This window comes from Entelurus aequoreus, linkage group LG27 (genome assembly GCF_033978785.1).
Source record: "Entelurus aequoreus isolate RoL-2023_Sb linkage group LG27, RoL_Eaeq_v1.1, whole genome shotgun sequence".
Taxonomy (NCBI): domain Eukaryota; kingdom Metazoa; phylum Chordata; class Actinopteri; order Syngnathiformes; family Syngnathidae; genus Entelurus; species Entelurus aequoreus.
In genome coordinates, this window is record NC_084757.1 from 39,315,019 (window position 1) to 39,333,142 (window position 18,124).

General features: G+C 38.8%; 2 protein-coding genes across 2 annotated transcripts in view; one reads left to right on the forward strand and one right to left on the reverse strand.

Moving 5' to 3' along the window:
* Positions 1-4,622: 4,622 nt before the first annotated feature.
* LOC133644213 (protein SPO16 homolog) lies at positions 4,623-13,258 on the forward strand. The gene is made up of 5 exons (XM_062038556.1): positions 4,623-5,005; positions 8,432-8,525; positions 10,903-11,074; positions 12,930-13,008; positions 13,079-13,258. The coding sequence occupies exons 1-5, from the start codon at positions 4,892-4,894 to the stop codon at positions 13,184-13,186; spliced, it is 567 nt and encodes a 188-aa protein (XP_061894540.1). The 5' UTR covers positions 4,623-4,891; the 3' UTR covers positions 13,187-13,258.
* LOC133644212 (glomulin-like) overlaps positions 10,759-18,124 on the reverse strand; it is a 16,066-nt gene continuing 8,700 nt past the window's right edge. Inside the window, exons 14-18 of the mRNA XM_062038555.1 lie at positions 16,797-16,906; positions 16,646-16,709; positions 16,444-16,579; positions 13,372-13,460; positions 10,759-13,304 (exon numbers count right to left, since the gene is read on the reverse strand). Coding sequence (XP_061894539.1) covers positions 13,203-13,304; positions 13,372-13,460; positions 16,444-16,579; positions 16,646-16,709; positions 16,797-16,906 — 501 coding nt within the window. The 3' untranslated portion in view covers positions 10,759-13,202. The remainder of the gene's footprint in view (positions 13,305-13,371; positions 13,461-16,443; positions 16,580-16,645; positions 16,710-16,796; positions 16,907-18,124) is intronic.

Below are 18,124 nucleotides of genomic sequence, written 5' to 3' on the forward strand. Positions count from 1 at the left end.
TCATGCATTTATGACAAATAATGGAGCTATGGTTTAAAGTTTATTTTCCAAAACATCATCCTTGCACATTTCTCTATTGTCTTCATGTGTAATTCAATACAAAAAAGCAACAGATTCTCTAACATAAAAAATCCACAGCTCCCTTAATATTTGGCCTAGCTAGCACGGCTCGGCAACCCAAAACGTTAAAAGAGCCATATCGGACCAAAAATACAAAGAAACTAATCTGTCTGGAGCCGCAAAAAATGCAAAGTCTTATATAAGTGTTATAATGAAGGCAACACATGATGTAAGTGCTATAATAGCCTACTATCAAAATGACTATGTGTCGCAGGCTGAAGCAAATCTTGGTTGACAGAAATGTTTGAAATGTAATTTTTATTCTACACATTTTTACCACATTGCTAAATCAGAGGTTACTTAGAAGGTGAGATAACTCCTGGAAATGACTGGCCAAAGGTATGGATGTTAAAGGAAACTGCAGGCTGTCTTCTTTTATTACATTTATTACAATCCTTGGGAAGCTAGTTAATGTTTGCTGTGGTCTGGAACAACATGGCACACCAACAACTATCAGAAATGCAGCCAATATGACATACAGATAATGTGTCGTGAGACATGCAAAATGAAATAATATACAAAGAGGATAAAAGTAAAGGATATTAAATGAGCTCAAATATAGCTACAAATGAGGCATAGTGATGCAATATGTACATACAGCTAGCCTAAATAGCATGTTGGCATGGATTAGCTTGCGGTCATGCACTGAGCAAATATGCCTGATTAGCACTCCAACAAGTCAATAACATCAACAATTGCGCACTTGTGTGCATTCACGCACAGCATAAAACTTTTGGTGGACAAAATGAGACAAAGAAGGAGTGGAAGATTTTACATGTAAACAAACTGTTACATCACAGTCCACACTATGGTGGGTTCAAGAACCGCTGAAATGAGTAGGACAAAAGGATGTTCAGCAAATAGTGTCATCAGTGAAGCACACACACAAACTGTGCTAGTTCTAACAATTGGGAAGGTTTGTGTCATGTTTGTCCTCAAACAAAAAACATACTAAAACAAAAAAATATTTTTTCTCCCATCTTTTTCCATTTTCAATCCTTTTTTAAAAATGCTCCAGGGAGCCACTGGAGCGGCACTAAAGAGCCGCGGGTGGCTGACCCCTAGCCTAGCACAATGCTTCAAGTACCAATGGAATGTTCTATCCAATGTCTTTCAAATGTAGCAATTGCTTTCAGCTATTTTAGCAGTAGTGTATACAGTATGTACCTATTTTGTTCATTTGTAAAACGCTGAAGCATTCATACAAACAGTATTGGTTTCCGCTTGTTCTACCACATAAGTGTCATGAGCTGTTATAAACTATACAAAACACACTTTCATGTGGAAGTAGAGCAACTAGAAAGGTGGAGTAAAGTGACATTTGACTTTTTTTGTAAAACAGCTACCGGCGACGGATTTCTTCACTCGTCACGCTAAAATCAATCGGAATTGTCTTGCTTCAAATGAAGAGAAAGAGGTCTCACTCTGTGCGTGCGTTTATTTACCGGTAGAATTAACTGAACACAGTGAGCCCTCTTTTTGGTCATTAACAATCTTTGTTTCGGTGGGCGGAGCGCCAACTTTACACACAGGAAGCTCAGACATAGCCTCCCTACTCGCCGCTCGGAAAGAAATGTGCTTACGAAGCCAAATGTCCTGTTGAGGTAATATTTCAGCTTCACGGAAAAATCCACAAATAAGTTCAGCTGAAACACAGGACTCTCTGGAAAATGGTGGTGTGGCTGTTTGAAGATGCACAATAAGGAGGCACTTGAAGACAAATGGGCTGCATGGTCGAGTGGCCAGAAGAAAGCCATTTCTGCACAAATGTCACAAAGTATCTCGCTTACATTACGCCAAACAGCACAGAGACAAGCCTCAAAACTTCTGGAACAAAGTCATTTGGAGTGATGAGACCAAAATGGAACTTTTTGGCCACTCGACCAAAATGGAACTTTTTGGCCACTCGACCATGCAGCCCATTTTTCTTCAAGTGCCTCCTTATTGTGCATCTTGAAACAGCCACACCACCATTTTCCAGAGAGTCCTGTATTTCAGCTGAACTTATTTGTGGATTTGTCTTTGCATCTCCAACAATTTTCCTGGCAGTTGTGGCTGAAATCTTTGCTGGTCTACCTGAATCCCTCATTTTCCACTTCTTAATCAGCGTTTGAACACTGCTGAAAGGCATTCTCAATTCCTTGGATATCTTTTTATACCCCTTTCCTGTTTTATGCACTTCAATTACCTTTTCTCACAGATCCTTTGACAATTATTTTGCCTTCCCCATGACTCAGAATCCAGAAGCATGTGTGCAGCACTGGATGAAAGATGCAATGGTCTGTCAGAAAGTCACTGAGCTTTTATACACACACATTAATACTTTTATACACACACATTAATACTTTTATACACACACATTAATACTTTTATACACACACATGAATTACAAACAAACATGTCACAGGTGAGGATTGGAACCTTGATTAGCCATTCAAACCTCTTTGTGTCAACTTTTGTGCATGTTATCACATCAAAGTCACTGGGGTATGTCAAATTTTGATCAGGGTCATTTGGGTACTTTCTTTGTCATTTTGATTTAAAAAGAGTAAGCACAGTTGTTTGCCAATAAATAGCTTCACACAACCATTAAGCATGAGTGGAAGAAAAGTTTTTGTGTTATCATTCATATTCTCTGAAGAATGGCCAAGAAACCATCAATTCTCCCAGGGTATGTCAACTTATGAGCACGACTGTATATTTAAGTGAAAGTTTTCCTTACAAAAATAAGAGTCCATTTTATTTTTGGTTTGTTCATTTAACAAGTTATTTACCTTCCAATTACAGTACAATCAATGTTAAACAATTCTACAGGAATGAGAAGTAATTGTGTGATTTTAAATGGTTACTTGAATTATATATTATGATTACATGACATTATAAATAGTTTGTATCAGTTATTTCTTCAGTTTAAGAGCATGATGCAGACAAAAGCTCTAAGTCTGTCTGCATAAAGCCAAATATTTTTGAAAGTGAGTGATTGCATATTATATGTGGCACCTCGAGACAAGAATGTGTTGATTGACAGTCTAAAATGAACATGTCTTCCTTCACTCCATATCTTCACAGTATAAAACATCAAAACCAGATTGCAATTATGGAGAGAAAAATCCACAATTGGGTTTTTTCTGATAATGTGCAGCCCTAACCGCCACTTCAATTTAAAGTGGCCCGCCACACCATCTATAAATCAAAAAGCACTTTTTGGCTAAATGGATTTGTTCTTTCTATTTTGACAGAAAAATGTGCCACGTGAAATTGAATATGTTTATACTTGAATATTATCTGATTAAGCAACAAGATGTTACAAGCATTTTTTTTTTGCTTAGCAAAATAAATATTTAAATATCCGCTTATCATCTTGACTTACAATTTCAAAGCAAGTTATCCATCAATCTGCAAGTAAGAAATATAATATTGTGTAACAAGTCTATTATGCATTTATATTCTTATCAAGATGTGGCCCTCTGAGAGTTGCTGTAATTGTCAAGTGATTTAACAATCCACAACAAAATGTACTTCAATTGAAAGAACACAAACTATGAAACAACAGAAGAAATGTCACTTGCTGTTCTAATCATGCTTAGCATTTTTAAACTCACTTTTTATCTCTTCCGCGGCTTTATTCCTCTCTTTTTTATTTTATTTTTTAAAAACTTTTATTTATAAATTTCAACATTTACAAACAGACAAGAAACAATAATCAAAATAAGTACAAAACAGTACAAAAAGAGTACAAAGCAACGCCAGGGGGTTATAATTCCAAGTAACTAAGTGCAAAGCCATAGGCTCACTCAATTTCAGTAAATAACTTCAATTAGGAGCACAGCATCATCATTTTCACAGCTTTTTGCTTGTTAGAGGTAGAGAGTGTTTTAATGTAGACTTCCAATTCTTTTTTAAAGGCACAAAAGACAGGTCAGGTATTGAGAAACTTACATTTATTAATATAAAACTTAGCCAATAGTATAATGAGGTCGCAAAGGTCAAATTAATTTTCAAATTGTTGTTCATACAGTGTAAAACCAAATATCACATCTTTAAAACGACTTTATTCCTCTCATAAAACGTCCATTGCGACCAGTGACGCAAAGGAGGCGATGACGTCATCCAGTGACTCGTCGCCACTTTTATGACAGCCAATAGCTGCTCTCCTTACTGAGGAGTGTTTTATGACAGCCAGTAGCTGCTCTCCTTACTGAGGAGTGTTTTATGACAGCCAATAGCTGCTCTCCTTACCGAGGAGTGTTTTATAACAGCCAATAGCTGCTCTCCTTACTAAGGAGTGTTTTATAACAGCCAATAGCTGCTCCCCTTACTGAGGAGTGTTTTATGACAGCCAGTAGCTGCTCTCCTTACTGAGGAGTGTTTTATAACAGCCAATAGCTGCTCTCCTTACCGAGGAGTGTTTTATAACAGCCAATAGCTGCTCTCCTTACTAAGGAGTGTTTTATAACAGCCAATAGCTGCTCCCCTTACTGAGGAGTGTTTTATAACAGCCAATAGCTGCTCTCCTTACTGAGGAGTCGGCAAGAGCGCATAAAAGTGTCGTGTTTAAACTCTACAAAACGCACTTTCATGTAAAAGTATAGCAAGTAGAAAAGTGTATTAAAGTGACATTTGACACAAGTAGAAAAGTGTAGTAAAGTAACATTTGACGCCTAATGTTCGCTGTCAGTTCACATCCTCAAGTATGGAGTCCAGCCAAATGAGTGAGTCTCGTTAGCTAGTTAGCTCTAGTTAGCCAGTTAGCTGTAGTTAGCTGTAGTAGATGTTGGCACACAAGAAGACTGAAGTTGTCTGTGAAATAAGAACCTTCAAGTCTTTTGCGGCGATGGAAGAAAGTGTGTGGACAACGACCATCATCATCAGCACATCACTGCAGGTACTGTTGTGACGTCATCATCAGCACATCACTGCAGGTACTGTTTTGACGTCATCATCAGCACATCACTGCAGGTACTGTTTTGACGTCTCACTGCAGGTGCTGTTGTGACGTCACGTCAGCCAGGCCGCCATTAACTCGCTGGCCCGCCAAAAGATGAACTCAAGCATTCATCTACAAAATGATCTTAAAGTCTGTTAATGACATATATGTGTCTGCTGTGGTCCTCCTAAAACAAAACAAATGATAATGATAATTACATTTTTAAAGGGAAATTGTGTCTATCTTTCACAATCTTTATGTAAAACATCTTTTTGTGCATTCTAACTCTTAAATAAAGGCTAGCTTAAGTCAGCTAACAATGGAGCCAATTGGAGTCGCTCTAGTCAGCTTATAAAGTACTCACCATGGTTTATATACATGCTGTAAGCATATATATATATATATATATATATATATATATATATATATATATATATATATATATATATATATATATACATATACATATACATATATATATATATACATATATATATATATATATATATATATATATATATACATATATATATATATATATAATGTAGTAACATTCATATTAACATGTGTTATTTACATATTTTGCTCATTTAATAAGGTTTGTTTGAAATAGGGACAGGTACAGAAACATAGATATCTGACACAGTTATCCAATGTATGCATCATAGTGTGTGTAGCCAAAGCTCATTTACAACACTTGTCCCCAACAACAACAACAACACAGATCTAAGATCATTAAAAATAGGAAACTAAAGAGAATAAGGCAAAGAGGAGTCGACAATAATGATAATAGTAATAATACAGACAAAGTGCAAACTAGATAAAAGCCAATAATAATAATAATAATAATAACACAGACAAAGTGCAAACTAGATAAAAGCCAAATATAATAATAATAATAATAACACAGACAAAGTGCAGACTAGATAAAAACCAATTAGTAAAAATGAGTAAAAAGTCAACATGGGAACATGATTGTTGCTCAACTAGCCACAATTGTGTTTGTTTTTTGAAAGTGACAAGTGCAGGTATACTTTTCAAAGTGTCAGGTAGAGAGTTCCATAGTTGTGCTCCTTTTATTGAAAAGGCGGTCTGGGCAAAAAGATGTTCTACGGAATGGAACGCAACAGCATTGTATGTACGCATACAGCGGCGTATTAACGCATCACAACATTGGCTGTTTCTTTCAACAACATCACTAATCAAGACAGACTTTGTGAGAGACGACAAAGACTACAATGAGGATCTACAACCTCATATTTTTGATCCTGACTTTAAGGAGGATGAGCTTCACGTTCTAGAAGCTGTGTGTTAAACAGATGCAGCTTTAGTCAGACACTAAGCATCATGTAGCAGTATTGCTAAGTGCTGAACAAGAAGTACAAACTACGAACATAATAAAACAATCAATGTCTGCTCTCACTGGGATATCTTCCAGTTTGGACAAAGAATTAATCAAAATCCTTAGGAAGTGTTTAAAAAAAAAAGTGCCGGAAATGTGCATCTTTTTCTATCTTTCTCGCCATATCCTGGTCTATGTCCACAACCTTCTACTATCCAAGTAAGAGGCATGATTTATATTTTACAATTCACTTTTACCTACTCAGAGATGATGCAGCAGCTCATAATGTCAATATAGCACCATAAGCTAGTTAGCTAAAAATAGTTTTGTCTGCGTTAGTGCTTATAATAACAATATCGCTAACACTTTGTTAATATTCAGATCACTAAAAATCATGGGCTGCCCCCTCCCCTCCCTGAAGGATTTACACAACTCCCGCTGCCTCAACAGAGCAAAACGCATCACCAAGGACAGTACACACCCTGGCTTCCACCTGCTACCATGGGGCAGGTGCATCAGAGCCAGAACAAACAGGCTCAGAGACAGCTTCTTTCCCAGAGCTGTCACCATCTTGAACTCTAACTTATAATAATAATTCACCCCTATACAATATCCTACCCTAATACCTACCCTACTGTGCAATATTACCCTTCGAGTGCAATACATCCCGCACTGATTATTTAGTACTGCGGTACTCTTGTCTTGTTCTGTATATTGTACAGTATTTTGTATTTCTATAGTGTTTTGTATATTGTACAGGATTGCTTATTATTCTTATTGGATAGTAATCTGTTTATTTCAATTGTTAGTTTTTTTCTTTATTGCCTGTTGTGTAATTTATTTTATTTTATTATTTATTTATTTTTACCCCATATTTGTTCCCACTACCACACCCTAAATTGGAGTCCTTAATCTCGTTATATGCAAATATAATGACAATAAGGTCCATTCTATTCTATTCTACTAGATGTAAATGGAGGATAGTAGGCGCTTTTGCATGTTTTTTAGAGGGCTTTATTGGTTTAATAGTGTACTCCTATTTGCTGCATTGTTATCTAAAAAAAGAAAAAATGTGTGCTTATCTCATAAGAATTGTGAACGATAGGCAAAATTGCAAAAAAAAAGTGCAGTTTCCCTTTAAGAGTAGAAATTAAGAATCAATGTCTAGATTTGGATCTTTGTTATCTTTTTTGAAGGCCACACAGAGCCATAATAACCTTGTACTTTTATGTCAAACTATTAATTATGTTTTTAATTGAACACAAGTAGTCAATAGTTAGGCATGAAGGAGATAATTAGAATGAGAAATATAACTTGCATAAAACAAATAAAAGTGAGGGGTACAGTAAATCATAAATAACTTGAAAGTTTTCTGAGGTATTAATAACTGCAGCGATCATTCATGTCCAGTCTGTTTACATGATTACACTTTCTTTACCATTTCAGTCATGCATTTCAGATATTCTCTTTCACCATTTGCATTTATGGATGCCATATTTTGCTTTGGTAATATAAACATTTAGAATATATTTTATATATTAATCTGTGTCATTTTTTGCCATGTAAGCAAAAGTTACACACAGACTACGGCACCGCAGTTTTTATTAGTTGCACTCAAACGATTAATCGAAGCTACAGAATACAAATCAAAGCCTTTTTCTAATCAAATGATTGCATTAAATTGTTGCAGCCATAGTCTTATCAGGTACATAGTAGACCCTCGTTATTCATAAATCTCTGTGAAAAAAAAACATGCAAGGGTTTATTCATTGATTTATTTGATAAGGTACTTCCCTCACTTTATTTTCCTTCTGTAATGTCAAGTCTTGGTAAGAAAAGGTGAAGATCTCTGGTGTTAGCTGGGATGGTCAGCAAAGAAAGTTCTTACTCTGCTGTCAATCATCAAATCAACTGTTTCAGACATTTGAAGGGAGAAACTCCGAGCCCCAGTTAGGAGTTAAGTGCCTCAAAGTCACAGCAACTTGTGAAAGGCAGAGTCAAGTCCACTGTTGTGACTTGAAGATATCTTTTTCTTTCTGCAGAGCCACGACACGCTCAGGATGCTCAGAGCTCAGCAGCACAGAATCCGACTGTCAGACGGCGTTGAGCGTGGAACCTTCATTTTTCCTCTCGCTGGTACATTTTCTTCAATCTCCCTTGTCTCTATTGAAAGGAGAACTGCACTTCTTTACACAATCCTTATGTAAGACAGGAACTTATATTTGTTTCTATTTTTCATGCATTGGTTAACACAAGTCATCTAGCAAGGGAGTCCCCGGGGGTTCCTCTATTTTGCCCGCAAAGTCCTCAAAATCAACATCCATAGACTGCCAACAATACTCCATTTACATGGAAATATTGACCAAGTATTATTGGAACTACTTTTAGCGGCGCGGTGATCACAGAAAGCTAACTAGCTTATGCCGCTATATTGACATACTGAGCTGCTGCATGGCCTCAGGGTTGTTAAAAGTTTGTGCTAAATGATAAATCATGCCTCTCACCAGCATTGTAGGAAGTTGTGGCCACAAACTGAGCAGTTGGTCAACTTTGCACTGGAAAAAGTCCCAGTCTCACCAAGTATATAGTATAGTCCAACTATCTAATCAAACTTAAAGGCCTACTGAAAGCCACTACTAGCGACCACACAGTCTGATAGTTTATATATCAATGATGAAATCTTAACATTGCAACACATGCCAATATGGCCGGGTTAACTTATAAAGTGACATTTTACATTTCCCGCCACACTTCCGGTTGAAAAAGCCTTCGGAGGATGACGTATGCGCGTGACGTAGCCCGGGGAACAGAGGTATGCCTTCCCCATTGAATACAATACAAAAAAACTCTGTTTTCATTTCATAATTCCACAGTATTCTGGACATCTGTGTTGGTGAATCTTTTGCAATTTGTTTAATGAACAATGGAGGCAACAAAGAAGAACGTTGTAGGTGGGATCGGTGTATAGCGGCTGGCTGTAGCAACACAACAAGGACGGTATAGCTTGGTTGGTAGAGCGGCCGTGCCAGCAACTTGAGGGTTGCAGGTTCGATCCCCGCTTCCGCCATCGTAGTCACTGCCGTTGTGTCCTTGGGCAAGACACTTTACCCACCTGCTCCCAGTGCCACCCACACTGGTTTAAATGTAACTTAGATATTGGGTTTCACAATGTAAAGCACTTTGAGTTACTTGAGAAAAAGCGCTATATGAATGTAATTCACTTCACTTCACTTCACTTCACTACTCACTTGGATAGCAGACGCGCTAGCCGATGCTAGCCGGCCACCGCACGGATGATCGGGTGAAGTCGTTCGTCGCGCCGTCGATCGCTGGAACGCAGGTGAGCACGGGTGTTGATGAGCAGAGCAGATGAGGGCTGGCTGGCGTAGGTGGAGCGCTAATGTTTTTATCATAGCTCTGTGAAGTCCGGTTGCTAAGTTGCTAAGTCAGCCTTAGCGTCGTTAGCAACAGCATTGTTAAGCTTTGCCAGGCTGAGATCTATTAACCGTGTAGTTACATGTACATGGTTTAATAGTATTGTTGATCTTCTGTCTATCCTTCCAGTCAGGGATTTATTTATTTTGTTTCTATCTGCATTTGAGACAGATGCTATCACGTTAGCTCATGCTAAAGAGCTTCGTCGATGTATTGTCGTGGAGATAAAAGTCACTGTGAATGTACATTTGGCGTTGTGGACTCTCATTTTCAAGAGGATATAGTATCCCAGGTGCTTTCAAATACAAATCCATGATCCACAATAGAAAAAGGAGAGAGTGTGGAATCCAATGAGCCAGCTTGTACCTAAGTTACGGTCAGAGCGAAAAAAAATATGTATTTCACTGCATTCTAGTCCGTCACTCTAACGTTCCTCATCCACGAATCTTTCATCCTGGCTCAAATTAATGGGGTAATCGTCGCTCTCTCGGTCCGAATAGCTCTAGCTGCGTTGAAAACAATAGGAAAATATGAGGGAGTGAACTGACAACGTCACGCTACTTCCGGTACAGGCAAGGTTTTTTTTTTATCAGAGACCAAAAATTGCGAACTTTATCGACGTTGTTCTCTACTAAATCCTTTCAGCAAAAATATGGCAATATCGCAAAATGATCAAGTATGACACATAGAATGGATCTGCTATCCCCGTTTAAATAAAAAAAAAACATTTCAGTAGGCCTTTAATACATGTCACAATTCCCCAAATAGCAATTTTGTTTTTAGGCAATAGATCTTCTGAGGGAAGAAATTTGACTTTTGAGCATCACAAGTTTGTTATAAGACACAAAACTTCACAATAGTGGTATAGCTAAAATTACCTTTTAATTGCTTATTAAATTACATATACACTTACAGCATGTATATAAAACACTGACTTTTGCTGGGGTTTATTTACGATTTAGAATACATAAAAAAAGAAGAACATATTTGTTCTTGTCTCACATAAGCAAAAAGTGCAAATCCCCTTTAGGTTGAATTGGAAATGAATTTAATCGGGGGCCTTTCCTTGATTGTGTAGGTGTTGCGTTCATGCTGGTGGAGCCTCAGCATTTGCCCGAAAATGTGGAAGAGTCAGGACTTATTGAGCAAATAAAGAAGTTTGCGCAGGTCCACCGGAATTGCTTTGTGCTGCTCTATGCTCCTTTCAATGGGAAGAGGGAAACAGACACACTGTCTCTCATTCAGCAAAGGTAAATAAATCACTCCTTCTTACTTTACTGACCTGCATGCATCCATCTGTGAATGTTTTCACGGAGGGAAGAGTGGTACTCCAAATGTTTTAAGGACAGTTCTGGCAACCAGTGGACAACACTGAGAATATCACTAAGGTCAAAGTGGACTCATGAGGTCGTTATCAGACGACTAGGAAGTTGTGATATTACCATACAGTATATATTGTAATATTACCCACACATGTCTATCATACGGTGTCATTTTTATTGTATATGTTATAATTCTACGAATGTAACTGTAGCAACAATGCTACTTTCCGGTAGCAATGTTTACGTCACTTGAAAAACCATTGATGCAATAGCCGGGAGGGAGGGTGGCTGTCAACAACATTGCAAGGACCACAATGGAAGATAAACCAACAAAACCCGAAGAGGAATTGATGCCAAAAAGAGGGAAGAGGAAATCCTTTGTTTGGATGAAAAAAGTCACACACTGACCAAACAAGAGGTAGGTTAATTTGCAAAACATGCCGCCAACGAGTAATCTTTTCTATTACTTGAAGACACGGCATGAAGAGCAGTACAGAGACATTGTTCAAATGCGACACAATTCTAACGTCGCCTCAAAACCATGAAGAGAACCAACACCAAACAAACACAACAGCTGTTTTCCAAAGGCACGTCTAAGACATGCGGCCCCACAGCCACCCAGAAATTGCATAGGCCTTTTTATATATAGAACATACATATATCATTTTAGGAAAGATTCACTATATCGTGATAAATATTGTTGTCCATATTGCACAGCACCACCATGAAGTACAGCGTAACCACAAATTACAAACCCCTCATTGCACAAACTTTGGGACTTTTTGATAGACAACAGCTTTGAGTCTGTCTACATAAAGCCAAATATTTGACATTGTTGCATACTATTGTAGTGTGTGGCACTTTGAATATGTTGATGACAGTCTATAAAACTGGGGTGTTCAACAAGCAATCAGGGTGTTGACATTGTACATTTAAACATCTGGCCCTTTGATAGGTTCTTACATACAGTATCACTGTCATGTGGACAATATGAGTGAGTCAGGCCAGTGACCATGGAGTGTACTTTCAAGTGACTACATGCATAGCATTTACTTAAATGACCCAATCCAAACAACCTTCCCTAGTCATGGCACAGGGAAAAAAACCACACAAAAAGTCAACAAACATGTCAGACATAACACAACTTGCTCACTGAACTTTGTGGATATTATACAAAACAGGCAACCACCATAAAAAGATTCAAAATGACACTCATTTAAATCCATTGCAAAACCCCTCTTTAGACTTATCCATGTTTGGCGCATTTTAGCTTCTTGATGTTTCTGATTGATTACAAAACTTTAAGGAAGTCTTGAAGTTGAACTTTCACATGCACTTAATATTCAATTGTAATTCTATTATTAATTATATATCATCATAATATGTCCACATACAATTTTTTTAACCCAATGCTGCCCCCCAGTCAAAAAGTTTGGACACCTTTGGTCTAAAAGTAACACGCCTTCCCTTGTTATTTTTGCAGATGTACAGTATGTATGAAATATAACAATTGCAAACCAAATTGTAATTTTAGCCAATTGTTGGTGTCGGTAGAGCTTCTGCAAATGAGGACTAGTGGTTGTTGGAACTTTAAGAAATAAAAAGTTGATCCTTTCAGCCCTTGTTATGTTTGTTTAATATACTTTGTGTTTGAAGTGTATAAACTTTCCTATGGAGAAATGTGCTAAAATATGCAAACTCTTCTATTCACGAACCCTGATCAAGAACCAATTCAGTTCATAAATGGAGTTTCCACTTGTTAATTTCTTTTGTCTTCTTCCAGCTTCTTGGGCAGCAACCCCAGGGTGTTGCCCGTGCGAAACAACACAGAGATTCTCAAAGGAATGCTGACCATTGCAAAGGTGAGAAGAATAGCGGCCAGTAGGGACAGAGAAACCTGCACAGGTTAGTATATTGCATCTTTATCCGCAGGCCACAAGCAAGCCTCATGTAGAGCGTATCCAGGACCACATGGCTCAGGCTCGCACACACATCCTTGAAAGAAGCTCCGTGTGGGACATGCTCAAACACTCCATCTAAACTTCTTGTTATTGTTTTATTGCTCACACAAATAAAGCAGTTGTTGGGGGATCTTTTCCTCTGTGCGGACAATGAGGCTCTCCATTAGGTCAAAGGTCACCAGAGCACTTTGCAGCACCTGAGGTAGAGGGCAGAGGTCAGATATGATAGAGGCCAATAACATGATATTGTCAAAACAATGTTACCTGATGCTGCACCTCTGGGGACCTTTTGGATAAATCCCCTGGTTTGACTGTGGAGATTGGAAGGCATGTGCCAGTAGACGCTCTGGCCTCTAGAGGGCAGCAACAGCAAGCAGAAAATAAGTGTCAATACACAGCCAAATGATCCAAAACTGAAAACTAATGCACTGGGAAAATGAGCAAATTCAAAACATAAATGCTGCAAGAAAGGAAAAAAAAGGCAAAAGAAAGATGCTGCAAATGCCCAACACAGGAAATGAAACAGGTTTGAATAATAAAACGGAAGAAAGAAGGAAAAAGGTAGCTGACTTTAGAGGCGGAGTGAAAAGGTAGCATTTTCTTTAAAGGAAGATAGCCCCCATTTGACTTATTGTTGTGAAATGCTTACAGTCTATCTTATTTAGCCTTCTTGTCCCAGCAGGACCCTCAGCTCCTCCTGGCTGTCCCAAAAACAACCTTCCACTATTTATTAGGTCCTCCCAGTCTCTGAGACCATTTTAATCCAGGCTAAAAACATCATTTTACTCTCTGCCGTTCATATCCAGTTTGACAGGATTCTTGTTTTTTCCTTATTTAATTATTTATTACATTTTAATATTTTAGGTGATATATTCTGCACTTCTTTGAAGGTACTTTTGTGTTACCATGTAAATGTGACACTATGTGCCCCTTTTTTTATGTCTTTGTTTCCAAATGTGCTCTATAAATACATCAACTGAACTCAAGTCTGGCTCCCCTGCTAGCCTGGCCAAGTTTATTACGCAGCACGACATGCTACTACAACAGATTACGCAGCATGACATGCTACTACAACAGATTACGCAGCATGACATGCTACTACAACAGATTACGCAGCACGACATGCTACTACAACAGATTACGCAGCATGACATGCTACTACAACAGATTACGCAGCACGACATGCTACTACAACAGATTACGCAGCACGACATGCTACTACAACAGATTACGCAGCATGACATGCTACTACAACAGATTACGCAGCACGACATGCTACTACAACAGATTACGCAGCACGACATGCTACTACAACAGATTACGCAGCATGACATGCTACTACAACAGATTACGCAGCACGACATGCTACTACAACAGATTACGCAGCATGACATGCTACTACAACAGATTACGCAGCACGACATGCTACTACAACAGATTACGCAGCACGACATGCTACTACAACAGATTACGCAGCATGACATGCTACTACAACAGATTACGCAGCACGACATGCTACTACAACAGATTACGCAGCATGACATGCTACTACAACAGATTACGCAGCATGACATGCTACTACAACAGATTACGCAGCACGACATGCTACTACAACAGATTACGCAGCATGACATGCTACTACAACAGATTACGCAGCACGACATGCTACTACAACAGATTACGCAGCATGACATGCTACTACAACAGATTACGCAGCATGACATGCTACTACAACAGATTACGCAGCATGACATGCTACTACAACAAACCTGGGGCCATACTTATCAAGCTTCTTAGAGTGCCATTTTACACTTAAGTCCTGAGAATTTGCGAAACTTAGTCCTACTCTCAAATTTAAGAATAAAAGCTTTTTATCAACGTTCTTAAGTCTAAGAATCACTCCTACTCTCCACGATATCTAAGAGACCTTCAGAGGTGTCTTAAGTGGTTAGGAATTGCCAGCAGGGGATGGCACTGAGGCGAGAGAGACGTGCGCGAACGTTCAGGGAACGGAACAATGTTGTTGTTTTTTTGATGACGAGCAGCTGATCAAACGGTATCGTTTAGACAGAGCGGATATTATTTTTGTCACAGATTTAATACTTTTCGATTCCTTGTTGATTTCTGCATGTGTCTGCAGTGGGCTAGTATATATAGAGCCACCCACACCAGTTTCAAATTAGTTGCCTAATTAATGAATTGGAAAGAAAATGTTATGACAGTAGCGTATGTGTGGGGCCGTGAGGTGAGTGACGTCAGTGAGTGTGTGGGCGAGAGAAGAGAGGGAGCGGTAGCGTGAGTGCCGGCGGGGACTAGTTTGTTTTGTATTATTTTGTAGTTTATTGTCAAAATATACACTCCCATTGTCCACTTCAATATTTCTAAGATATTTCTTTATTCTTAGACTAGGGATTCCCTTCCGTGATTGGTCATTTCTATGGACACAGAAATGACGTCACCTAAAATTGCATTTACGGCACATAGTAATGTCGTAATTCAGCTCTGAGTGTGACACTTAAGATTCAGTCCTACACTTCGCTGAAAGTGTGAGTAAGACGCTTGGTAACTAACTTTTAAGTGCAGCTTTCAGCCAAGAATTTATTTACTCTTAAGTCAACTCTTAGCAGACTTCTTAGGAGTCATTCTAAGAAGCTTGATAAGTACGGCCCCTGGGCATCATGCAACATTTCAATCTTATTCAGTAAAAAACTCAAACTTCATTCCGTTCTCTGAAATGGTTTGTCATGAGGTTTTTAGTATCAGTCATTATTGCGTATGTTTGTGCCATCAACTTTTATCCTATTTTATGGAGTCTTGGGATTTTTTCCACTAATGCACAACAAGCTTGACATGTTTGAAGTGGCCATAAAAAGGAGATGCAAGCACACACAACATGTAGCATGTAGTCCTGCATAATAAGCTGCATGGTTGTTTGTGTCACGTGACTGCAAAGCTGACACCTCACTAGCTGCTTCTGGGACACCATCCATTGCTTCAGTCTTAATTTACCTGGAAGTGGGTCTTGAGTTTTGAACACGTTTGAATTTTTAAAACACTGTCTTTACACAAACCAACACACATTTTTTTTTCAATTAAATTGTTTGCATAATTTGATGTAAAAAAAAAAAAAAAAAAAATCAGTTCACAAAATTCAAACACAAAATGCACTTTTATCAATTAAATATCCAAAATGTTTTGGTAAGAAAGACACAAAGTAATTAATTTTTCTAAATTTAAGAAATAATAAAAAAATCATACTTAAGTTTAAGTGTCACAATTGTAAAATTGGACTGCTTATGAAGTGTGTCAACATGTCTTTATAGCGTACATGCCTACCTCTGGCTTTTAGCCTGTGATCATCTCTCAGGGCCTTCAGCTCAGCCATGTAATAAGACCTGGACATAGTGATGCACACACGCAGCATTTGTGTGTACTCTTCTCTCATCCTGCTCACATCTTCCCACACGGCTGCCTACACAAGGAGGAGGGGAGGACACCATAGTACTTGCTAGAAGGTGTTGTGGTCCATTTGACCTACATTGCTGCTTAGGGCTGTGTGTCTGCTCAGAAGGTAGCACAGGAGGTTCAGACTCGCCATTATCCTGGATAGACAAAGTACTGATGTGTACAGTAGCATATTACATGCTTACAGACAGTTTCAGCACTCATAAAGCTGCAAACTGACTTACTTGTCCTTGTTGTGAAGCAGATCAGTCTCTGCACCATTAGCTAACGTGAAAACCAAGCCCAACAGCGAGAGAAGCTCCGCCCCTAAGAACCATCCTGTGGTGTTGCCCAGCTGGAGCGTAACAAAACAGTAATAATAATCACTTTTGATCAACACTGTTTAAAGTAGCAGTAGAGTGGAAAAACAAGTTGCCTGCATATTGAAGCTATTATTGTATATATCGCATTTATGACACCAATAGACTTCCAGAGTTTGTGAATAAAAATATATAATCAAAATACTTTCACTCTCACGGAGATTCCCGAGCCATTTGTGAGTTAATGAGCAAGCCGGTCACGTGATCCGTGGCGTAGAGGAGGAACCACAGATCCCTTCCCCATCAACAACAATGCTAATCAAGCAGACTTTGTGAGGGACAACAACAATTACTTTGGGAACATTTATGATCCAGACTCTTATATTTTTGAGCCCGAATGCAAAGAGGATGAGCAATTAGTTTTAGGAGCCAACTGTTAAATGGAAGCAGTTTTATTATGACATTATAGCATTAGCAGTATCGCTAGGTGCTAAACATGCAAACTAACCATTATAAACATTTACTGTAATATTTCCAGTCTCGCTGGGATGTCGACCGACGGGACGCTCAGATAATTCATGCATGAATTATAATCTAGAATTTACTTTTAGTAAGTTTGAGGCGAAGCAGCCGCTGGATTAGTGTGGCAACAGTAGCAGCGTAAGCTAGCTTGAGCTCACTGCTATCAATGTGCCGCTAACATAGTCTGTCTGCGTTAGCGCTTTTAATAACAATATCACTCCTATTTGGTTAATTATCAGGTCATGACATGTAAATGGAGGATTGTTGGCAGTGTCTTGATGTTTTTAGACCGTATAATTCAAGTTAAAGTACCAATGATTGTCACACACACACACGCTAGGTGTGGTGAAATGTGTCCTCTGCATTTGACCCATCCCCTTGTTCATCCCCTGGGAGGTGAGGGGAGCAGTGGGCAGCAGCGGGGGCCGCGCCCGGGAATCATTTTTGGTGATTTAACCCCCAATTCCAAGCCTTGATGCTGAGTGCCAAGCAGGGAGGTAATGGCTCCCATTTTTATAGTCTTTGGTATGACTCGGCCGGGGTTTGAACTCACAACCTACCCATCTCAGGGTGGACACTCTAACCACTAGGCCACTGAGTAGGTTGGGCGCAACACAGGACCCTCCATCTGTTGGCTATTTGTTTACAACTTTGGATGCATCACAACAAATGTCTTCTTGTCTTACATATGGATTGTGAATGGTAAACAGCACATCCCTTTCCAGTATGAC

Bases quoted from the DNA above. Each gene is read 5' to 3' on its own strand.
- LOC133644213 (XM_062038556.1), top strand. From the start codon at position 4,892: ATGTTGGCACACAAGAAGACTGAAGTTGTCTGTGAAATAAGAACCTTC. The intron at 5,006-8,431 runs GTACTGTTGTGA...TTCTTTCTGCAG, and splicing joins TCATCAGCACATCACTGCAG to AGCCACGACACGCTCAGGAT. The intron at 11,075-12,929 runs GTAAATAAATCA...GTCTTCTTCCAG, and splicing joins CTGTCTCTCATTCAGCAAAG to CTTCTTGGGCAGCAACCCCA.